The 24,788-nt window shown below is 42.3% G+C and overlaps 1 protein-coding gene and 1 long non-coding RNA gene across 6 annotated transcripts in view; one reads left to right on the forward strand and one right to left on the reverse strand.

The window, feature by feature from the left end:
• Positions 1-6,299, reverse strand: part of CDH2 (cadherin 2) — a 124,489-nt gene extending 118,190 nt beyond the window's left edge. Inside the window, exon 1 of one of the 5 annotated variants that reach the window (XM_064507349.1) lies at positions 6,168-6,299. In XM_064507349.1, coding sequence (XP_064363419.1) covers positions 6,168-6,242 — 75 coding nt within the window. In that variant the 5' untranslated portion in view covers positions 6,243-6,299. Of the gene's footprint in view, positions 1-4,299; positions 4,345-4,847; positions 5,074-5,247; positions 5,383-5,406; positions 5,474-6,167 lie in introns of those variants that run through there. The other 4 variants (XM_064507353.1, XM_064507352.1, XM_064507351.1 and 1 more) reach the window with 4 other exon arrangements.
• Positions 6,300-6,380: 81 nt separating this feature from the next.
• On the forward strand, positions 6,381-9,512 carry LOC135327591 (uncharacterized). Its single transcript, XR_010387918.1, has 2 exons — positions 6,381-6,510; positions 8,234-9,512. It is a non-coding gene; the product is annotated as an uncharacterized LOC135327591 (long non-coding RNA).
• Positions 9,513-24,788: the final 15,276 nt, after the last annotated feature.

The raw sequence follows: 24,788 nt of genomic DNA on the forward strand, positions 1-24,788 counted from the left end.
CGTCAAACCACCACTGGTTACCATAGGTTACTACTTTATAATTTAGAGACTCCCCAAACCATGTTCAAACTCTCTTCCCTTAACTCCAAATATGAAACAAGGACTCAGCTGACTTGCTTTACCATGCTCAGAGACTGGCATAGCAGATACAACACAAAGTTGTAATCCAGTTTAAAATTTTCCCTTCCTGCATCTGGAACATGGAATACTGCATCTTCTAAAACCTTTAATTCTCCAGACACGTCATGGTTTCCATCAGAGAAAAAGAAGGTCCTAAAATTTCAGCAGGAAAAGCAAAATCGAACTGAGTTTCTGTAAGTCTAAAGCTTCATTTTTACACAAGAAAAAAAAAACCTATGTTTGACTATGATCCTCATTTCTTCAAGAGACAAAACCTCCTTACTCTGATTTGGTACAGAGACTGCTCATGTTCAACATCTCTGCCCATAAAAACTGCTGCTAATGTACTGAGAGAGCTCTGTGCTGCTGACCTTCAGGAGAGGTTGCAAGGCCCATCGATTTCCCTATATGGAAGGATTCAGTTAAAATCTTGTGAACCCCCAACAATGTCTTCAGATACTGGGCCATAATTATATGCTAATTATAAGGAATGGGGAAGTCCCTAGGAGTCTGTTGGTATAAATATATTTTTTAAATACGTCAAGGAGTGCCTAGAGGAGAGGATAAACACACCCTTTAGAAATAAGATACTTAAATACATTAATATTGACCAAAACCAAAAACTAAGTGAAAAGATTTGGCAGTGATATACCTGCCATCTTGGAAGCTGCATATCCTGCATTTGCTTTCGTAAGTCATTTAAAAAGCAGAAAGCCTAAATCCTTTCCCTCTTTATTCAGACAGAGCTCCCATGATCTTTGAGTGAGAAGTACAGGATCAAATCTAATTATGAATCACGCAGATTAGGTTATAGACCTATCTACTGTTGCCACAATAAAGAGATGGCAAAGTGAAACACAGCCTCACACCCAGATGAAAAGGGTCCTTCTAGGGTCAGTCACAAACTACTAAGCGCACTTTGACAAAGCGTAAACTCTCCTTGAGCTCATCCCACAGAAAAGCACACCTTTTCCCCTAAAGTCCTCTCAGGACTTGCTTCTAGGTGTGCCACTATTAATTCACTAAACCAGTGAGTCTCAGTTGAGTGGTAGGTGAGAAAAAATGCTATTATAATTATGATTTTTATCTCAAAAGACTAAGTATCCATGTCACTTTCATCACTCTTCATCCCTGATTTGTCTCATTACACCTCACACACAACTAGCATGACTGAGTTTGTGGAAGTGCACAGTACATTGAGTAAGGATACCACAGTTTCCTTCTGTGTTTTATTTAAAAAAAGAAAGTGATAAAAAACCAAAAACCCACACATACCAGGAAACATCAGAGGTTGCAGATTCTTTGGGGAACATTCCATGTTTTGGATGCATATTTTCTTTAAAATAAATTCTAATCCTAACGGGAGCCCTGAAGAACTATTGGAACTATCACAAATTTTTAAACCTGATACTTTTTTTGTAAATGTTTTGTTAGCAATGAAAGAAAAAAAAGGGGGGGGGGTAGTGTAAGGAAGAGAGAAGGAGATTAACTGGTAAATCATTCTCTTATCCAGGCAAGAAAAGCCATTCAACAATTCCTTCTCTTTACCACATGACAAGTCGTCCCTTACGCAAGACCATCTGCAATGAGTAAAAATAACTTTACTCACAACTTCCTCAGGCTATTTTTAAATATACACAGCATACTTCTATCACAGCCACATTTTTAGTCTTGCAGTGTTCAGTTTTTAAAGAAAATTAATAATTGAAATTATTGACATAAAAGTGTCACTGAAATTAATTAAGATAGGTCATGACAGAGTTCTTCCAGTGACATTTCTGGGAGTTCCTCCAATTCTGGGAGCAGAAAGAAAAACAATGGATGGGAAGGTTTGGAATACACATATCCTCAACTAAATAGTTCTAAAATATGATCATTCCAGGCAATATTTTAAAACAGATATCATAAAAATTATAAATGAAAGTTTAATTGACATATATTTCTTCCAACCACATTAAGTCACATGCCTAGGTAGCAGCAGTACACACTAAGGGAGAGAGTAGGAGGAGAGAGAGAGAGTAAAAGGCTTTCTAGAAAACGTAGTATTTATTAGAGTTGAAAATACATAAATTAACAAAGCAAGTTAAAATATATCTCTGTTATATCAGCATCACATACATTTTTGAGCTTCCAACTGCTCAGAGAATCAGAACTAGTTTAATATATAAAATTATTGTTTTGTCAATCAGTGATTTCAATTCCAAACATTCATTGTCAACTTAAGTGATCTTATCTGTTCCGTAATAGATGTAAAAAGCAGTTAAAAGTGCTTTTTACAAATATATTTCAAAATAATATATCCACTTTAATATCCAAAAGAGATATTTCTATTTTTTTTCAGTTTTGCTGTTATCTTAATTTTGAGAATGTCAGTGGTATCACTGTCACCTAGACCAGATAAGGAGCAGAGAGCTCTTTGTTGCAATATCCTGACACATTTAGCTTTTCAGATTGATTCTTCCAAGACAAAGCAAAACTGTAACAGAAACATCCACAGCTGAATAGGCTGAGGCACTCACATAAGTCTTCTGTTCCGGGGCTTATGAAAGGTTTTATAAAATGCATTCAATTCACTTTCAAATGGGCAACGATGCTGGAGTCTGATTAGTTAAAAGAAGAAACCCTCGAACTGACTTTTGTGCTTATGCAGTCACGTATTTGCTACATGATCTAAAATATACCGCTTACAAAAAATTAAGACATACACATAGTATCAGAGACAAAAGATGCTTTCACAAGAGAAAGTCTAACTGCCACTTCCACAAAACACCCTGTTAATATATAATGTCTCACCCCTGACTCTACCAGAAACCACTGCTAGAGGTAAGGGAGCAGTTCAGCTGGCAAGAAATTCAATCGCTAGATTCTCAGCTGAGGCAGCTAACAGGAATGTCACTTAAGGTAGTAGTTTTATTAGCTGGATACATTTGCTAAGAACTGGAATAAGACCAAAATCGCCTGCAGAGAGTAATAACTTACATCCTCTGTCATCATAATTCGAATTCAAACTAGTCACCTACACACAAAAGGCCCCGTAACTGCATTATTATTTACTTGTTTCTGATTTACAAACAGAAACCTTCCACAGAGCCATCCAGTCATTTTATACATTAAAAAAAAAGATTATTCCCTTTCCGAGCACTTAATTTCTATTCCCCTTTCCAGTTAATTCCACAATTTTAGTTTAATTCCTGTAAACATAAAGCTCATGCACAACTTTCCTGTTATTTCCTCAATCTTGCTGTTATCCCAGTTTCAAAACCAGTTGATGTTATCAACAGAAAAGCAAATCTCATTCCTTTTATCCTCTCTTCTGTTGGGCTTTCAGATAATACCTCCACACTCGTTCTGATCTAGTTAATCAGCAAAAACAAAGTGCAGTTTCTATTCTCCTATGTGCCACACACACTGCATATTGCCAAAAATAAACCCACAGAGATCTGACTTGCAATATGCTTCCAGTTATGATCTTTCAAGTAATTCCATAATGACTGCTTCTCTACCTCACTGATGTATAACTAAGTGATCAATAACTTTAGAAAATAAATGTAGATGACTTGTGTGTTGTATAGACTTGCAGATGCAAAAATGTAAGTAATAAAGGATTCAATGCTTCAGAATAACCTCAAACAGATAACCTTCTACAAAACAACAGTGGCAGAAAAAAAAAGTTAGCATTCCATCTAGCTTGCCAGGGTTCTCCACAGTATGTGTGAGAGAAAAAAAGCTTTTTAAAATGTGTTATACAGACACAGGTCTATAAATCTGATTTCATACCTGAGTTCCGATTTTGTTACACACTATTAAAAATCAACCCTAACCCGATTTAATGTATACCCAAACAAGGGGGAAATTGAATTCCCCAACCGTAACATGCCACTGACACCGAGTGATACATAAAAGCAATAAGGCTAGTTCCTGTTTTTAATTCATAGCTTGTGCTTTAACTTCAAACCCACCCAGGATAGAAAAAAAGATGGAATAAAAGCTTACTTCATAATTTGTGCTTTACGTATTTATTAAGAGATAGGAAAGCTAAAAAGAACTGAAAGGACACACAACAAACAGCACATAAGGACTTCCAAATAAAAAATACCTTGAACGTACAGGTCTGCCTAGACCAGAGTTTAGGGGGGGGAAAAAAGGGGGGGGGGGGGAGGGAGCAAAAGTCAAGCCTACCCAATAATCAGCCAGTACAAACAAACGCATCTTTAAAGCGGCACAAGTTTCTGAACAGGGTGGCCGCCTTCACATGGAGCAGACGCCCGCGCCCAGCCGCGCTCCCGGCCGCGACGGGCGGCCCTGCGTCCTGCCGGCACCGGAGGGAAAATCCCCAGCTGCCGCGGATCAGTGTTTCAGCACCTTGCTCGCCTGGTGCAAGCCATCAGCCCCGCGAGCGGCTTAGAAACTGTGTAGGAGGAATCAGACGTCTGAGGACCTCGTGAAAGAAGGCGGGGGGGGGGGGGGGCAGAAAAAGAAGGGAAAAAAGAAAAAGGAAGGAGGAAAAAAATAAAAAAGCACACGCGAGGAAGAGCGAGCCCCCGCCGTGCCCGCGCCGGCGGCGGGAAGCCGGGCGGAGGGCGGGGAGGCGGCGGCCCGGCCCTGCACCATGGACAGTGGCTGCCGCTCGCCGCCTCCCCGCGCCTCGCAGCGGGCTCCGCGCCCCGGCCCCGCCGCGCCCTCCGCCCGCTCCCACGGCCCGCCAGAAATGCCCCGACCGCAAATACCATTAAGAGGCGATGATCTGCGCCATCTGTCCCTCAGATTTGCCGCCCCCTGCACCGCGCCGCATACCAGCTCCGCAAACACAAAGCGGGGGGGGGGGGGGGGGGGGGACAGCCGCCGCCCCCCGCCCCAACCGCCGCCGGGGGACCCTCCTGCCGCCCTGCGGGACACCGCGGCCCCGCTCCCCGCGCACACGCGACCGCTAGGCAGCGCCGCGCCCCGCCCCCCCGCCCAGCTGTCCCCTCCTGCCCCGCTCCGAGGGCCCCCAACGCGCAAAGGATCCATCTTGCCGACCCCCCACCCCCCCACACACACGCCGGCCCCAAGCGCTCCGCCAGCCCAACCTCCCACCCACCCGCCCGGAGACCCCCGCCCCCCACGGAAAGCCCTCCGCTGCCCTACCCCAGGGCCTCCCCCACCGCGGGAGCAGCGGGCGCCCGCGGCTCCCCACCAGCCGGCCCGGGACCTCGCCGCTCCTCCCGCCACACGCAGACCCGCCGGGGCCGCCCCCCCCGCCCCCCAGCGGGAGAGGTGGCAGGACTTTTGATATAAATGAAATACTTCGGGAGCCCGGGCCTGTCCCGCTGGAAATTCCCGTGGAAGGCAGCGGGGGGGAGGGGGAAGCCCGGCGTCCAGGCGGAGGCGGCTGATTAATTCTTGCCGGGAAGGGATTAGCGGGCACGGGGGCCGGGGGGAGGCGGCGGGGGCGCCCGTGCCCTGCGCCTCGGAGCCCGGCGCGGCGCAGCCCCACGGCTGTTTCCCCACCTGCCCCCGGGGGGGGATAAACGGGTCTGTCCCCTTGCCCGGTACCTCTTGCCCCCCTGCAGCCCCCCTCGCCCCTTCCCGACTCGGGGCGGAGTTGGGGCCGCTCCTGCTGCGCCCCGGTACTTTGTTCCCTCACTCCGCGTGGGGCCGAGACCGGACCGCCCCCGCCCCGACGCTGCCACCTGCTCTCCCAAATCCGGGAGCCGGCGGGGCGGGGGTCCGCTCCCCTTCGCCTCGGCGGGGGCACCGCCGCCCACTACCCCACCGCCAACTCTCATGCCCCGCGGCCCCCCCCCGCCCCCCCCCCGGCAGGTGCCCGGCAGCAGAGCCGCCCGCGAGCGGAGCAGGTGGCCTCGCGCGAGCGGGGCGGCCAGGCCGGCGAGGGACCCCCAGCTGCGGGGCGGCAGCTGTCGCTGCCTCCCCCCCCGCCCCGGCTCCCGAAACGCGCCGGCCCGCCGCGGCGCCCCCCGGCCCGCCGCCTTCCCGCGGACACCGCCGCCCGCGGGGGAACAAAGAGACGCAGCCCGGCGCGGCTCCCCGCCCGCGGCGGCGCTTACCTGCTGCAGGGCCGCCAGCAGCATCAGCGCCAGCGGCGGCAGGATCCGCGGCGGCGCTCCCGCTATCCGGAACATGGAGGCGAGGAGGGGCGGCGGCAGGGCAGCCCCGGCAGTCCCGGAGCGCGGCTGGAGCCCGCGGAGCCGGGCGCGGCGGCGGGGAGGGGAGGGGAGGGTCGGGCGCCGGCGGCTCCCGCGGCTGCGGACGGTGTCTCGCCGCCGCCTGCCGGAGCCGGCTGCCGCGGCGCTGGCTGCTCGCTGCCGCTCTAGCTCATGGGCAGCGATGCGGCGGGGGAAGAGAGAGACACGCAGAGCGAGGCGGAGGATGGGTGAAACTCAGCGCTGGGTCAGGCTGCTTTTCTCTCCCCCGAGCCCCCTCCGCGGTGCAGAGGGTGGGCAGGGAGGAGGAGGAGGAGGGCGAGCGAACAAAAGGCTGGGAGATAAGAAAGAAGTAGTCGCCGCTGCTGCGGGGAGGCTGGTGCGGCGGCTCGGCGGCTGGCTGCCTTCCCCGCGCGGCCGCGTCCTCCTCCCTGCGCCGGTCCCCGGCGAGCTCCTCGGCGCGTAGCACGCTGCGCGCCCGCCCCGCGCCTCTCCTCTCTCCCTTCGCACTTTCTCTCTCCCTCTTTCTTCTCCTCCCTCCACCCCTCCCCCTGCACGCAAAGCCCTCCGCTGGAGCACAATGACAACAATACCCGCGCAGCCTCCGCCGCCCCGTGAGGGTGTGCGCGTGTGTGTGTGCGCGCACCCGGTGCCTCCTGCCTCCCCGCCGGCTGCCGCCCGCTCCGCTCCCCTCCGCCTCCCGGCGCTCGCTGCCGGCCGCACGGCCGACGGGGGCGGCGCAGCACGGGGACCGCTGCCGCCTGCAGATCGCGCTGCCCCTCGCCGCTGCCGAGGCAGAGCCGGCGCTCGGTGCGCAGCGGCGGCCGCGAGCGCTAATCCACCCCTGCGACACCCCCTCCCCCCCCCCAAAAAAAGCCGCACCACAGCAGCCCAGTAACTTGGTTTGCTGCAATAGCTTGTGGGGCGAGGTGGAGAGAGAACTTGAGGGCGCCGACCCCGCGGTGCGCCTCCGCGGAGGGGACAAAAAGGCAGCGAGAAGCGCCGGGGGGTGCCCGGCTCGGGGGCGATGGCGAGGGGCCACCTGCCCCGCCGCGAATTTCGGCCAGCTCTCGGTGCTTCGCCGGCTGCTTTTTTTCCCGTCCCCCTTCCCCCCCCCCCCCCCCCCGGTCTCACTCCGTTGTTTCCAAACTACCTGCTTAATTTATCAGCAAATATTTTCAAAGACTTGGCCAGGGCTGCGGTCCGCGAGTCCAAAAATGTCAGCGTGCATAACGGAAATTGGGAGTGTTGCTGAGTGAACAGTTACAGAAGCAAGTATCAGTGCTGGGTCATTTGCAGAGCTGGCAAGGATTTTCCCTCGCCCACAGGTCACTGAGCAAAGTTGTTTTGTGTCCATGCATCAGAGCTCCCATCCTGGGACATAATAAGGGGAGGATTTGTAGGCATTGGCCCCTAGACGATCCCAAAGTGCTGCATTATTTTTTTAAAAAGCTTCTTATTTGAACTTGAACTTGCAAGAAAAATACTCTCGGGTTCTGCTTTTTTTTCTGCTTTCGAAAATAATGCAGAACGCCATGCTCATGTTTTGAAAGAAAACAGCAGATTTGCTCCTCTGTTTTGTTGGGAAAGGAAGGGTAAGTACATGCTTGTACGATGCTGATTTCATTAGCTTCGAAAATTGAAAATACCGGTCATTTGCGAGCTACGATGCAGCTGTTTACCCAAGTCAGGGAGAAAAGGCAAATAAAGGAGGGAGGGAAGCTGGGCTCCCTCGTAGCGCAGCCCTGCACGCCGCCTCCGAGCCGCGGCGAGCCAGGGTGGGCAGCGGCTCGGCCCGGCCCGCGGGGAGCGCTCCGGGCCGCCCGCCCCGGCCCGGGGCAGCAGGACCGACGGGCGGCAGCGCTCTGCGCTTCCGCGGCGAGTGTGTGTGTTGGGGGGGGGGGGGTACAACGCCTTTGTGCAGCATTTTTTAATTTTTATTCTGTTTTTTTTTTTTAAAAAAAAAAAAGGAAACTTAGCACTAAGCTCCTGCTGAAATACCGCCCGGATGGGTCATTTCGGAGGTGGAGAAGGCAGGAATCACCTGAAAGCGTTTAAGGCAAATGAGACTCAACCAAGGAGAACCAGCCTCAACTAGAAAAACACCTCCCCCCCCCGGAATTGTAACGAAGCCAACAGTTGTGAAGAACAATAAATGAGCGAAACTAAGTCTGGTAATGAGTTTCTGGATTAAAATTCAGCCCAGGACTGAGCGAAAGTAAACTACAATGGCACTGCTGATGTTTATATCCTATTACAAGGATGAGTTTCCCGAGTTTGCACCTGACAAAGCATGTGTTACATCTATGTAGTAATTCTAACGTTTTACCCCAAGCTTTTACTTAGATTTGTTTATGAAATGTTGATTTTTCCCTGGCTAACAGATTTCATTTGTATTCTCTGGTAGGTAGGCATGATATTAACATTTATTAATTACTCTATTTGAGCATTTATTTAAACTTACAAGTGTTCTAACAAAATGCAAAGCACATAATATAAAGAACTCCATAAACCAACTGTCCAATGAGAGTAATTACTCATCATCTGATTAAGCCAGGCCCCTCATATCCCTCAACCCATCCATCCCTGAAGGCCTGGAGGGGGAAAAAAAAAAGGAAAAAAAAAAAAGCTCTGCAGCATGTCTGGAAGATTACCAGATCTGAGCTCTGGCTGATGCTTCTTATAGTTCTGCTGCTGCTGTTAAATCACTTAGGAGAAGCAGTAACACTGACAGAAAAATTGCTTTCACCAACACCGTTTTTACTGAATCTTTTAGCCTTGAACAAGTTTCTGCCAAACAGTTGGCTTCCCTCATTTACGCAGTTGTAACCAAAAGTGTCCTCTGGCTTATGGCGTTTCTTTCTTCTGAATACTGTGATCAAGAGAAGCTAATAGAGCAGGGATGTGCTATACCTTTTGAGGCATAATCTCCACACTAAATCACTTTATGGGTGAGAGGCATATGATTGCGAGAAGTGAGCGGAGGAGAAGCTTGTGAGTCGTTCACAGACATGGATGGCTCCTCAGGGCTTCCACTGTTCCTTTGCAGCAGAGACCAAAGAGTGTAGCTTGTTCCAGAAATAGTCTAGCAATGAGTAGACATTCAGAGTTAGAACCGATACTAGATTAAGATCTTCAGCCCTTTTCACATATAGCATGCAAAAGACGGCAAATGGTAGTAATTTCTAGCCAATATTCAAACAAGTGATTTAGAACTCAAAGGGTTTATCCTGCATTTATGAGTGTGTTTAAAGTAGTATAAAAATAATGGATATAAGTTAATGTTGAATGTAGGAGATCTCAAGGGCTTCCAGAAAAACCTTGTTAAAATTCCGTGATTAAGTTGAAGAGAGGATTAGGGTAATTCCCATGTTAGTCATGGAGTTGAGTCTCTCTTTCAACTTGTCCAAATTAATTTTCATTCCAAAGGTTCATAAAAATTCTGTAAAAATATGAATGTTTTCAGTTTGGAAAATAGTAGATTACTCATGGCATCAAATATTTTGAAAAAAAGACCTTTTCCCTTGTGAGACTATCCTTACATTTAATCTGCCAGGTATTGCCACTACTACTCTCCTCAATTCAGATTATACAAATTAAACACTCTGCTAACAGTTTAGGCCTTGATCTGACAAACATTTATACCTGTGATCTCAGGAAATTCAGTGATGCTTACACACGGGCGTACAACTACTCCTAAGCCTAAGTGTTTACAAGATGGCAGCCATATTCTATTATTTAAAGTTAATAACAGACAGATAAACGTATTGAGCAAAGGTACTAAGGGCATATTAGTTTGCCCAGCTTTCTTGTTTTCCTCATTACTTATGAGGAAATATTTGTATTTGATGGAAAAAAGAAGTTTCCTCATTCCTCACAATCTATTTTTTTTCTGAGCACATTTAATTCTTACTGAGCTTTATCACAATGGTGGAAAAATACTGGTTATTTTTTAGCAGTTATTAATAGTGGTAAGACATGAGAAAGCTGCACAACATCATGAACTTACCAAGAATCTTTGGGCTGTTAGAAGAGTAAGAAACACTACCAAAAACAAAAATTCCACTTTTCAGGACAGCGCTTTTCAGCTTGGGGCTCTGTGGACCCCTTGCATCCCCAGACTGATTCTGAGTAGCCTGTGACAGGTGACTGGGAAAAAGTATTTGTATACTGTATATAGCAACTTCACACATGTAAAATTCCCAGGGGCGGGGAAAGATTGTTAGAGGTTGGCAACACTTGAAATGATTGTTTTAGGAAGTAGATAATCGTGCATGGCCAGGGAGAATGCAGTTTTATATAGATAGTGTCAAGTGGAAAAGAAAAACAAAGTGGCGCAGATGCCAGTATACAAAACAGCTTAAATATTTAAAAATTGAGATAATAAAAACATCTTTTCATTACTTCGGTAAAATGAGTATGACTCTCTGAATTATCCGGTTTGAATATTCTTTTCTAAATATACTGTTCACATTGATCACTTAGGTGAACCGAAAAAATACAGCTCCTAATTGTCCTTTTATATAGGGAAATAGGATCAGGAAGAAAAAAAATACAGTCCTAGGAGTAGGTAATCCTTATTTGACTAAATCTTCTATTTTATTACAGAACTTAAGTAATTTATCTGCACAGTCTTTTCTGTCACTGCCCTTTTTGTATCCCTTTACCTAACCTGCATAGCCCTGCATGTTTCTCCGGCCTGTTTCTTACATCTCCACAACACAAAGACAATGCAAGACACAGAAGGGTAGCTGCAGCTGCAGCAATTGGTAGGATGTTCTGCTCAGATCTGAAAATCAGCTAGATTAGGATGAAAGAATGTTGTGTACAGCATTTTTATTTCTGGTTTTGCAACCCTCACCAACAGGAATCTTTTAATTGCTATATAGAGTGATTTGATGGAAGGAGACAGTTGTTTGTGATAGCTACATCGTGTCTGTCACCATAGTTACCTTTCTGTTAATTGCTAGTACATGTATGGAGAAGAACCTGAGAATATGTAATACAATATATTTGCCTATAGTGTAGTTTGCTTTATATGTGTACACTATGTATGTTGATTTGGGAATCAGTGTAGTCAAGCTCAGTACATGTAATTCATTCTTCCGGGAGTCTTATTCAGCATCACTGCCCGGTCCCTGGAAGCTGTTTGGTCTGAAGAGTTTCTATTGAAAATCAAGATAGAAAAAAAAATCTTTTGATCAGCATAGCATCTTTACTCAAAATCAATCATCTTCAACCAAAATAAAAACTTCTTTCAAAACAAGATCTTAATCATATGGTGTGATGAAGTATTCAAAGAATGACTTACAACAGGACCAATGACAATTTTGTCACCACACAAGGAAATTTTGCAGTTCCATAGAACTGTTTGGTTATCTGCTTGATCAGTAGAAAGAGTTGGACTCGCCTCCTAAAAAGATAGCTTCAATTAGTAAAACTCTTTTTTTTAATCAATTGAGAATTTTTTTGTTTGAAATAAGCTATCTTCTTTTTGCTTGGTCAGCTTTTCATTTTTGTACTCATGCAGTCTGCAAAGTACCATACTTCCTCCCTACGCCTACCCAGAATTAGTCAGCAAGAATATCTATCAGTTTCTCTAGAAATTTATGTAGCACCTACAAAAAAGAAACACTGGAAATTTCCAGAAGTCCAGTCTTATTACTCCTGACTTCCAGGTAATGAAAATTAAGAAACTGGAACCTTGATTGTTTACGGTAAACCAGCATGGATAATAAGTTGCTTTAATTAAATTGTAAGAGAGAACTGTCATGTTCATTGCCACTTTCATTAATAAATGGAATTTTTAACAACACCTACAGTAAGATTTGTCTATTATTTTCTATTCTAAAATCTTATTTTCATTTACCACAACAATTGCTTTTTTCAGGCAACAAGATTGAATTCATTGTGCTGGTTACCTGTCTATTTCAAGCCAAGTGCTTTTAGAAAACTTAAGAAAAATCTTTCGTCCTTTTTGAAGAACAAGATAAGGAAAAAATATGTTGCTTTATTTTTGTTGAGTGATTTTACTCCCAGGCTCTGGAGCACAGACTTTGGAAGGAGCACAGTCCTTACTTCGAGGATGTGTATTTTGTAATCCCTGTTAAAGCTGACCAAAATCTGGGATTGTTATAGATCTGAAAATTATATTGTTATAGTTCAGAAAAAATTGACAGCTATATACCCCTGGAAGATTCTGTCTGCATCTAACATCTGTCTCACTCCCCCAACAATTCCCTTGTTGCAGAAATTCTGCATATAAGCCATCTTCACGGAGCCAGTGAGCCTGCCCTGTTTGGAGACTGCTGCTCTGAAGTTCCCAAGAGTCTCTGTTGTATTAGACACCAGAGAGATGGTAGAGACTGTCTACTGTATGTTTTCATTGCTACCCTTGAAAGGCCCTGACAGCATGGAGAAGGAGCTGGCTGATGTATCGAAGGGTGGGCTCAAGGAAAGGACCGAGACAGTACTTCTCTTGGATGCAATACTGAAAATAAACTTGTACTACTTAAAGATTTCCTTGGTCACAAAACGACAAAACATTCAGCTTCCTTCAGTGAATATACAGTTGTCAATAGAAACTGTAGTTACACTTCGTAGATACCTTCCTTGGTAGTGGATTATAATAGTGATAATGAAGTTTTCCATAGGAAATGTGAAGGTAGAATATAAAATGGCCCACAGTGATAATATAATTGATACACTGTTGATACCCTTTTCTGTTTCAAGGAAAGAAATCGAATGGCAAAATCTGAGTTTTAGATCACAATGTTCCCCAAAATTGAAGATTAAAATGGAAGTATTATATGTTTTTTTCCAAGTGTTCAAGTTTAGAGCATTTAGAAAATCAGGAAGTCATAGATTGAAGCACCTGACAAATCATTTCTATTGACAAGTAGATTGATTACAGCGGTGCTCTTGTTCAAAGCATTTACAATTTGGCAGTAGAAATCTACTCCGAGTTAAAATTTGACACACACTGAAATACCCATGCAGCAATATTTTACATACTTTCAGACAAATCTGTTTGATGATTAAAAGAAAATTCCTGGTTTTGAATGGTTTTTACATTTGTATGACCTCAAAATGGGTTTGTTCTCTGAAATGACATTTCGAGCATCTTCTTTCTGTTTTGCAATAATGCAAGTTTTAATGTCCCTAAATGCTCTATCAATTTACATGACTGGACCATCAATCTAAACTTCAGACTCAAATCTCTAAACATTTATTCAGAGAGAAAGGATACTCTCCTTTGGTTAAGGCAGACCCTTGGAACCTGGAGGATTTGGGGTTTTGTCCTTGCTGGGCCATATACTTCCTGTAGAAATTAGGCAGCACAACACATTTTGAGATAGTGGGATCTCTACTAACTAACTGGAACTAAGCTCTTTCACACAGAAAACTCTTTCCTCTGGCACTGCAATTTGTTGCTGTTCATAGTTGTCCACCTTGTCTCCTCTCAGGAGGTCTCCACCCCAAAGCTAAGGGTAACATGAGCCTGCACCCCTAGTCCCCTGTTTGCAGTCCATCAATGTTAGTTCAAACTCATTTTCATCAACTCTGTAAGTCAACACTGCAAGCTAAAAAGCTGAAGTATGCCCCCAAGTAGCTCGTTGGCAGCTAATCGACCAAAAGGCAAGGTAAGTCTCAGGCCAAGGGGCAGGAAGGATGTTGGGACCGAGGTGTTAACTGCCATGGCAAGATTAGCCAGGGCTCTTTTGTGAAACCCCTAAATCAACTTCATTCATCCTTATAAACCCTGCTCTGCTTTTTCTGACCTTAGGATCAATGGGAGTTGCTGAGTGCTTAACGTGTTTGAAAGTTTGCCCATTCTTTCCAGAGTCTTACCAGAAGTATTTAGGAGTTTACATGTAGGATTCTCTTTCTAAAATCAGATTGTTTCTGATTGTCCAAATTTGTTTCTGCTTGTCCGTATTAAGAATCACAATTCAGTACGTGTGCGTAAGCAGATTCTGAAAAAAATCTAGGACTTTAATTCTTTGTCTTTAAAATAAACTCTTACTTTTTTGCCATTGTTTTTCATATATTTTGAACTCTGAAGGAACCACTTTGAACATTTATTCTGACCTCATCATAATACAGGCTTGAGAATATCACCTGGTGATTTTCCTAGCAAGGCCAATAACTTGTATCAGAGCTTGGGCATGTTTTTGAGGCAGACATGGAAGCTTGATTTTAAAGTGATGGAATCCACCACAAGTCTTGTTACAGATAAATTTTCCCATTTTTTTACTGAATATCTCACTTGAGGTTATTGAATATAGGTCTTTGGGGAAAGTCTTACTTTGCAAGTCAATTACAGACACGTTTTCAGCCACTCCTAGATCTTTCTTTGAACCAATTAACAGAGGGTACAATATCAGCTGCTAGTGTAACCTAGACTGTTCACAGTTCCTGAGCTGTTGGCAACAGCAGGGAGCTCAGCATGGGCTAAACGCCCAGGTGCTCATTCTGATTTGCAGGTAGATTTTATATCCAGCACTGAGCTTTGTGCTATGGCTACCTAGTCTGATGCTACCTCAGCAGTGTCTATATCACACAGCAGTCATTCCACAGCCAAGAATAGTTTCTGGAGAAAAGCTAACATTGAAAATGCTTATCTGCCTCACAGGGTTTGTAGTGAGGCATTATTTATGCATGTTTGTGATTTGCTTTAAAATCATTAGATTGGAAATGTTATATATCCTAGATTAATTGAATGAAAGTCTATAGGCTGACTTTGGATGTAATATTGGTTATCAAATTTTGCTGAAGTAATTGCTGCTTAAACTAGATATTTTTTTCAAAAAATCCATTTTTAATTTAAAAATTACTGGTGATGGAGAATCTAATGTTACCTGCACTAAGTTGTTCCAGTGGATGGTTACTCTTCTCTTTACAAATGTTCATACTACAACTAAACTGCATTTATCTAACTTGTCTAATTTCTAGCCATTGACTCTTGTTATTTCTTTCAGCAGTAAGCTGAAGAGTTGCTTTTTCACGCTTCTATTTCCTGTATTCTATTGCCTGAAACTACAGACTAGTTACCTTTGATGAGTCTGAGCTTTTCCTTATTAAACTAATTAAATCGAACTTCTTGAGTATTTCATTAAAATACATATTTTCGAATCCTTTAATAAATGTGCTAGTTCTTCCCTGTCTCTCCAATTTTTGACATGCTCCTTGAAATATTGTTGCTAGAGCTGCACATTGTACTCCTCTAGCAACTGCAGTCATTTGAAAAGCAGAAGTAATGCATTAGCCAGATCCTACTTAATACTCCTATGTTAACAAATACAGTGATCATATTAATAATTTTGTCACACCGTTGCTTTGAAAACTCATGTCTAGCTGCTTATCAGTCATGACTCCTCAGTCAGAATCAGTTTCCCAAAATAGTATTCCTCAACCTGAAACACACCCCATAGTATTTGTTCCTGGATGTCTGTTTTGTACAGGAAGAACCCAGATTTTCCTTTGCACTGAAGCTTTTGTAAATACATTCTTTGCTGCTCCACTTCTGGCAGTCCACTTCCAGCCCACACTGATCACTTCACATCTCTCTGGATTCTCTCCTCGCACCAATTTGGAGTCATCATGATCAGATCGCCTCTACAAACAAATGTCGTTGGGCAGCCAGAGTGCCCCATTCCAGTACTAAGTAATAGTGAGTTTGCAAATGCATTAAAGCAGACATGTCACATTTGATTCTGCCCGAACATGTTCTGGACTTCAGAAGAGAAGCATGTTTGATCCACCTGGATACAAGTCACTAAGTTGTAAATATGTACAAGGTTCTCAGAGCTAATGAAGAAGTCCCTCAAAAGCTGGGCATCATATTGATTGCCAAGGAGTTGCAACAGAAGACTCGAAGGACAAGGGGCCAGAACAAGTCTACTAATACCAGACATAACACAGTTGTGATGAGCTGGATCATGTTAGCATCAAAACAAAGAATTATGTACTGTTTAGTTATCCACAAAGAACAAAAGTGATATGACTTACTGATGTACTTTTGCATTTTCTGCACTGAATGCCAGGCCTTGTGTTGGATTGGAGTTTTGTGCATGCATATTACTCTGCCTCGCATCTACTCCTTCCTGGTGCTGTTACATCCATAGAATCAGAGTGCTCTGTGATCTCTGTATGCTTCAATCTGAACTGAATGATGGCTGAGCCAGTTTTAATAGTTTTGAAAAGGGTTCATTCTTTCAGCAGCTTCTGCACATTTTGTATGCACATCCATATCATGACACAGTCCCCTGAAATCACAATACTGGCTCTTCTTGAGGAGTAGTAGGGACACAAAAACCTTATGACTATTGCTGCTGAAGACAGTATTTTACTGCATGCCAGCCAAAAGCAAACTCCTAACCATTGCTTGCAAATAGAGAGGAGAGCTCTTCTCCCTTGTGGTCCACATTCCTGGAGAGTTTAAACATTTATGGGATTTTAACTGCTTCATTTTCCTTTGACAGCAACTTTGTGGTACAGGTATGCTTAGCCATTCACACTCTTCTCCCTTTCAACTCCAGTGAACAAGTTGTGTAAAGGAATGTAATGCTGTAATGGTGTAATATCCATTCACAGTGTCTTCCCAAAAATATGTTAAAACTCCTGCTGAAGAAGGCAGCACGTCATTTAGGAAGTGCTGGTTTAGAAATAATTTATAAATTTGCTTTCTTGCTGATACCCTATGTTAAATAAATACACAGATCCAAAGAATCCTGTATAAGTTGATTTCAAAACATCTCCTTCCTAACTGGTCAGTATTTCTTAACATGAGTCTCTCCATGACATAATAATTTGTTGCAGTTGATTCCCGTGAGAACATTATAAGGTTGCATGCTTCTGAGTCCTGGTCTCCTGATCATCTTTTCTCCCACAGAGAACAGGCAAACGGGATGTGTATGTGCCTAGGTGTCACTTCAATATGGAGATGGGATGTGGGTACAGCTTGCACCTGGGCTTGGGGAATTGAAAGTGTTTGTGAGTTCTCTACATAAGGAACGACACTTTTCCTCCAAAAAGCTGACAAAACAGGACTTTGGAGGAAAGAATGACCAAGCATGTGATACTTTGCAAAGCAAGGAAGCTTATTGTAGTGACAGGTACAGAAGGAAAAAATAGTGGGAAAAAAAAAAGAAATCCTGGCTCATAATTTCATTAGACCACTCAGCTTTTATAACTACTGGGATTTCATGACATAAATGGCCAAAATCATGTTACAGATATGCTTCAAACATGAATAGAGATTTTTAAGACATTACAAACTACTTTCCCTTAAACAGTTACTGCATAATGCTATTAATTTTGCAGTGTACTTTATACTTATTTGTAGGTGTAATAAAAGAGAACTGAAAGCTAAGGTGCACAGACTTCAAGGAAGCAAAGCTCTCCTGTGCCTGCACAGATAGTTAGCTTTTACCTTTACTGTTCCACCAGCTGGAATGGATATATGTTTGGGAGTAAGATGAGGAAAAGATCTTGATAAAGAGCACCCTTATGTATCTTTCTGGTTGGCTGATTGCCTGTTTTGAATATGATCCTTCTATACCTTAGGAAAGTCTTGCCCCTGGGTAGCATCCTCGAAAGTAAGAATAGCTTTGAGGAATGCAGAATGCTATTAGCAGCCATCTGATCCCTTTTCTATTCACCCACCAAAATATAACATTGCAGGCCAAACACGCAGCCACTATCACAGAAGCTTTATGTAGGAGAAAATAACTACAAATATAGCTCAGCTTCTCAAAAGAAGTCAAAAGAAATCCCAGGGTGGAACAGAAGCTGGAAATGGCATCCCAAAACTGTGGGTGAAGTGGGGAAGGGAGAAGAATTGTTTTATGTTGTTGGCACTGAAATTGTGAAGAGGAGGACACTAAGTGCCTGGGGTATTTCTAGCATACCACATCTTGAGGAAAGGGGATAGCTGTCCTCCATGGAAAAGCTGACAAATCTCCACATGAAAAAAAAGAATAAAGAAAAGATCTGTTCCAGGGATTATTGAATTTACTCTAACAGACTGCCATGAAGAGACAGCTGAGAAGTGAATATTTTCTTAGGTTAGGACCAAGGGACCAAAATGGAGCAAATGGCTTTGGAAGGAGTCATTACATAGAAATTGAAAAGGCAAATTATGTGCATGGACATCTTTAGCCGAAGGCTGAGCAGCATGGCCCGGAGTTCTGCTATGCTCCCCTATGGAGACCATGCTTTCAAGCAATGACTGTAGGACCTTGCCACAACAATCAATCATTCCTTCTTTCATCCCTGCAGAATAAAACAGGTCCCTACCATACATCCTTGAGAGAAATCCAGCATTTCCCAAAAGTGGTCCAAAAGCACTTTCCATTATAAGACATAAGCAAAATGAAGCCAAACTATTCTTTCCTTTTCCTGAAGAACCCCGTGAAAGTAGCATATGCTAGGGAACTGAAAATAAACCAAATCTTTCCTACTGAGGTGTAGCATCTTAACACCATTAATGTCCAGATGGTCCAGGTAGCAGATTTTCCTTTGGGCACTGTTGGAAATGAATCCCAGTTCTTGGCATCATTGATCTTTCCACATTAATATTAGTGAACCTTCCTTAACAGCTGATGAGGCCTTGAAGCAACGTGAAAAAACATCCTAAGTTGTAGATGAAGATTTTGGCGTGGTATCTTGCTGAAGGTTAGTCACGGACATCCCACTAATAGTCCTAAAAGAATCAGGAATGCAACAATACAGAGCCAGCCATATACCTCCCTGAAAAACAAAGTTTGTCATATGACACAACAGAATTTCTCCTTACAGTGCTTCAGATCTTCATTATGATTACTCCACTGTGATCTGCTCGAATGGTTAGCGAAAGTCAAGCAATCAGCAGGTAAAGTGATGGCAAAGAGATGTGGGAACACCCATGTAGATACCTATGAAAGCAAGCTTTGTGATCCTGAAATTCTGCTGCTGTTGTTGGGCATCCCACAAGTGAATCATTGCTCTGGTCCTTCTTGTCAGTACAACTGCCTTATCATAGTTGCATCAGCCAACTAGGAAAAGCTGCACCATGTAAATGTTCTGTACAATTATCTGCTCAGGCTGGTATCCCTTTTCCACGAGCTGGACAACCATGATATCTGAAGTTATACAAAAGTGCACAGTGATATCCATCTGCTATAAAATTCCAATAGCATAGGCATCGTCATTGTATTAATAAGATTTATATTCATGGCGTTAAGCAAGATTCCTTCAAGCATCCTCACAGCAGTTCAAAAACAGAAATCACAAAAGTGATGGATGTGAAGCAAGGAGCCTTAAGAGTGTTTTTTCTGAGCTGCAGTTCGAACATTTCTGTCTTCTGCAGCGGTCTATCCTGCATGGTGAGGAAAAAGCTATGGACTACAGAGGCCTGTGATGGAACACCACACCATAGGAGATCTTCCCAGACTGCTGAGTGGCTCATTTGAAGAAATGTAGAAATGTGTGTAACTAATTACACTGCATGAACAATGAGACTACTGTAAGCTGGTGTGAAGTGATATGGACACATTTATATATGTTATTGCCAAATTGCTGCACTTAGAGTGAACTGGTTCATCTTAGGTACAACTCCTTGTAAGTGCAGCCTCAGAAAGTTGTATGTGATGCTTAGTTCATCTTACTAGCTATTCTTTGTTCGAATCACTGCCAAAAAGTATAAAAAAGAGTGCTGAAAAGTCTGTTTTGTTGACTATTATAGCTCTTCCCTAGTTCATTCTTGTCTAGAAGTTGGGCAAGGCCCCATGAAGACATAGAAATGCAGAATTAAGATTGAAGCTAACCTCAGTGCAACTTAGTGAGACCATTTAAGCACTCAGAGTTTTACACCCATAAAGTATTCTTACCTGACAAAATCCCATTGAATAGAATTATGTCAGTGTTCAGTACAAAATAATGTACATTTTCCTAGCTATATGAAATCATAATATAGTGCCACTGCATATTAAGAACTATTTGCACAGTCTAAGCAAAAATTTAAACATTGTCAGTATCAACTGAAGGACAGTATTATTTTGTTCATATCATGCTGGGTCTGAAAAAAACTCCTAACCCAACATATTAAATGTGATATCAATGAATGATTTTGTTTGTTTCAAACTAAGAGGAAATGAAATAATAATAATCCTATTACCACAAGCCTCTCCACCCAGATAATGATTCATCTAGATCCAAACTAAAAAAAAGGAAAAAAGATTAAAGTAAACTGACTATTAAAAATAAAATAAAACAAACCCCTTTATTCTATTTGTGCTACACAGAATGCTTGATGGAAAAATCAGAAGTATAGCACCAGCTGATACATTCATCTATCTACCCAAACATCATAGTTTTATAGAGCTCTAAGCATCTAAGAATCAGTTCTGTTATTCTTTATTTGTGGAAAAATGTACAGAAAAGAAGTAGGCAATATCTTCTTAGTTCTTACGGGAAATATAAATCTTAAAATAAGTTCCCAAACAAGCAAAAGCATTTTATTCACGTCCTTCTATATTCAAGGCATCAAGAAAGATCCTTTCAAGCATCCTGACAACAGCTGAAAAATGGAACTGGCAAAGCTATTCCCATAGTCACAGTGACTTCAGTGGATCTTTTGATACTCATAAAGCTGTGAGGTACCTGAGAGGTCTGAATAAAGGAGCTGCACCTGATTTACATTGTTGCCTTTAAGGCCATTTTTTTTCAACTGGTAATTATAAAAGCTGCAAGTTCCCACAAATGTTAAATCACAATATAGGGAAAAAAAAGTCAGAAATGCTAGACCCCTGAAAGTTAGGCACCTGGGTAACTGTTTGTTTTGACTTGGTAAAGCAGCCTGCTGTTAGGATGAGCTGGCAAATAAAATCTGGAAGTGGTGGAGAAAAAGAAGCAGTGAACATTTTAACCATATGCTAAATGGTCATATTTGAACCCATCTTCTCCTTGGTAAAGCCCAAGCCAATGTTCGCTGCTATGAGTGAGTCCATTGACTTCAATTGTCTTTGAATCTGGCCCAAGCTGAGAATATGCCTTTCCTCCAGCTCCTGCTGCAGGGAATGTACCATATGCCCTCTACTAAATTGAGTTTTACTTCCCCATCTGCTCTTCACTTGCATTGATCCTATATGCCTAAGATTTATCCTAGTTCCTTGAATTCACCTTCAGGTTAATTTCCATAAAACTCCATTGATTTCATCTCTTAGATTCTGAGCAAATGTTGCATAAGGAACTGGCTGCTACATTATTAAACAAATATAGCCAAGTTGTTAGACCTTGACGGCTGGCTGATGTTGAAATTCTTGTTTTAAAGATTCCTGCAGTTATTTTTTTTTAAATCAAGCTATAAGTAAAGTACTGCCAGGTGATAGCACACATAGGCAATCAATTTGTTTACAGAGGAAGATACAGCAAGTCTCATATTTATTATTCAGTGCTCCAGCCACTTACATGTCTGTATATAAATTATGTACTGTACTCCCCAAGAAAAAATCAACAATATGAGGCAATTTTCAAAGACTAACAATGCTGACAGTATGTGTCCTTTTAACTGAAGACTATTCTTTTTCCTCAGGTCTCTTTAGTAAGAGGATAACTTATTTAAAATAACAAAGCTAATTGTAGCGAGCACTGAAATGATAAATAAAAGATTTGACTCTCTACAGGAGGCTATTTTTTCAACTGATAAAAGGGGAGAGATGTCTGACAGAATAATGGGATTAATTTTAAAAACACACTCAGCTTTGGACATTATGTCCAAAGGCAATGACATGATTACTGTTGCCTGTAAAGAAAATACAAAGTTTGATTTTATGGAAAGCACTGGAAAAGCTAAGTCAGTAGGCATTCCACTGGCTTTGAGGACTTTGTGGGCAGTTCAGTTACCTCTCACATTGATGGTTGCCATGCCAAAGGGTACATTTTAAAGGAGGTGTCTGGAGTTCAGAAGCTCAGCTGCTACAAGCTCTATTGGAAATCACACTAATAAAATCTTTGGTAACAGGTCTAAATTTTCTTGAATCAATTGTTTTGGTTACCAATAGCTTTGCTTGTCAAATACTAGAGACAAGGAACACAAACAGCTTTACTGTGCTGATTAAAAAAAAAAAGTTATTCATGTTTCTGAGGATTTTCTTTGAAAGTGAGATCTTGACCACCTTTAAATTAATTTACTTCCAAACAGTATTATGGAGTATTTTGCCACATGATCACACAGCTGTCTGCAAAGAAGCATTTGGCATATTCACACAATGAGGCAGGGTAAAGATGCTATACGAAACCATGTTGTATTTCTTGACCTTCACAGAACAGAAGTTTCATCTTTAATCAGTGTTAACACAGTTTCTCTCCCCCACCTCCTTCCACAATACAGTAAAATTTTATTTTAATATTGTAGAGTGTGTTGTAAAGTCCCAGAGAATTGAAGTGGCAAGTCTCCAGAATCTGCCTGTGCTAAAGGGAGAGATAAATTATCTTTCTTGAAGGAGTGAGCAATTGCTTCATGCTTAAAATCTCTCTTCCATTAGGAATGAAAAACAAATGCTTGGATTTTGCACTGTGACCTCCCTTCAATGTCTATGAAAAGTGTCGTATAAATGCCAACTAAAGCAGGCCTTCACATAGGATGGACTTTGAAAAGATTCCCGGAGAGAGTGGGGGTTTCGCTAGCTCAAAAAAAGGTCGTTGAAAGATATTTTGGGGACAGGTGTATTTGTAATGATTATTATGCATTGCAGTAATGGAACCATTTCATCTTTTGTTGTTTTAAGCAAAAGAAAAGTTATGAACATTTTAGATTAATATTAATATATATCCTAACTCTGGAACAGAGGGCATTTATAACATTCAAAAATGAATAAAGCATGCTTTGAGAAGTATTCTTGTTATACCAGAAATGCAGTTACCATGTGTAATTTGTTTGTCTTTCTATACGTAATAACAGAGTTCTAACATTATTCACAGAAACCTATGGAATATAAGCAGCTCTATGCAGAACATTAACTATAATACTTACAGTCCTTTTCATTGTTAAATTTTAAATCTTCTTTGCCCAATACTTATGAGAAAAAATAAATCACTCTGTATAACTGCAGAAACCTTTCTCCCCCAGATTCCTTTCTTTTTCTCTCCAAGACTTCTTCATGCTATTTTAATGGTAACATAACGTTAACTTCTTTATGCTGCATTTTGCTGATATGAAGTTTTATTGTACACGTTAATATGAGAAAGCTACATGAAAGTTGCTTGATCTTCTTCCAGGTTTTAAATACCAATTTTAAGCAGTAATAGTTTCATTTGCTAATTACTGTTTATTTCTCACATACTGCTGCATTTTTTTCCCCGTTCTTACTTCCTCTCTCTACCACAGCTAAGAGTCTCTTTAATTGCAGCACAATTTTTCATTCGACTCAGGTCAGTTTTATTTTCCTCCTTCTCCCAAGTTCAATAATATTTATAGAGAAAAATACTGAGTGCTGTATTATTTTTGGCTCCTGATAAAAGTAGGCAATCTATTTTAGCATTGTGTTAAAGCTAAGGTTAAATAGCATTATAAGTAAGGTGTGGACAAAACTGCAAAAGCTGCCTAGCTAAAATGTTTTTTTCAAAAGGTCTTATTCCCATTCTAGCAATAATTCTCAGTGATGCAAAGCTAGGACCTCATTGCTAAAGAAAAAAATGTAACTCTCCTTTCTATTAACAGGTTATAAAAGCAATAAAGGGGCAAAATCTCTCCTTTTTTTTCCTTACAAAAAGAATATCTTCTTGTTCTAGATGCTTTAAATGTGAAAGCAGCCATAGTGTTTTACTCCCACATATTCTCCTGCCTCCTCTCCTCTGCAAGTTGCTCCTCTGCAGCTGGCTGCAAGCCTCCAGCCTTTCCTCAACTTTGCCTCTTAGTTCGAGACATGGAATTGGAAACATTAATGAATTTTTTTCTTCTGTTGCTCAGACTCTTGGCCTCTTCAGGCATCCTGGAGGCTTTTCTAGCACTGCTTAAAGCTTCAAGGGAAAAGAATAAGCTTCTTTGGAGTTCTAGTGTTGCTGAACTGAACTTTAATTAGCCTGAATGTTCTTCAGGGAAAGAAGCCCTCTTTCGCTATATGCTTTTCTCGCTGTGTGTTCATGTGAGATGTAGCAGAATGGGGTCTTAATCCTGGTCCAAATCTAAACAGTTGGTCACAAGATAATCCAGAGAAACTCATGTTCTTTATATTCTCTGTATTCATTCTGCCTTGTCCCTTTCTTCTCTGCATAGTTTTTTTCCCATCTTTCTCTATTTCTCACTCTGCATTCATAATTCAGTGGAACTCAGGGTATTTAAACTCAATATTAGATAAAATGAGTACAAACATTTTCTTTTTTGCCTGTATTTATAATCAAAAGACATCAATGATGGTAATATCAGGCTATTTTTATAATAGTATATTTATATATTTATATATATTTCTAGAATAATGTAGCAGGATTTCTATGGAAGGTAAAATGTGCAACATCCTAATGAGCTTATTCGCAAAACCTCTGATT

The sequence above is a fragment of the Dromaius novaehollandiae genome, chromosome 2, assembly GCF_036370855.1.
Source record: "Dromaius novaehollandiae isolate bDroNov1 chromosome 2, bDroNov1.hap1, whole genome shotgun sequence".
Taxonomy (NCBI): domain Eukaryota; kingdom Metazoa; phylum Chordata; class Aves; order Casuariiformes; family Dromaiidae; genus Dromaius; species Dromaius novaehollandiae.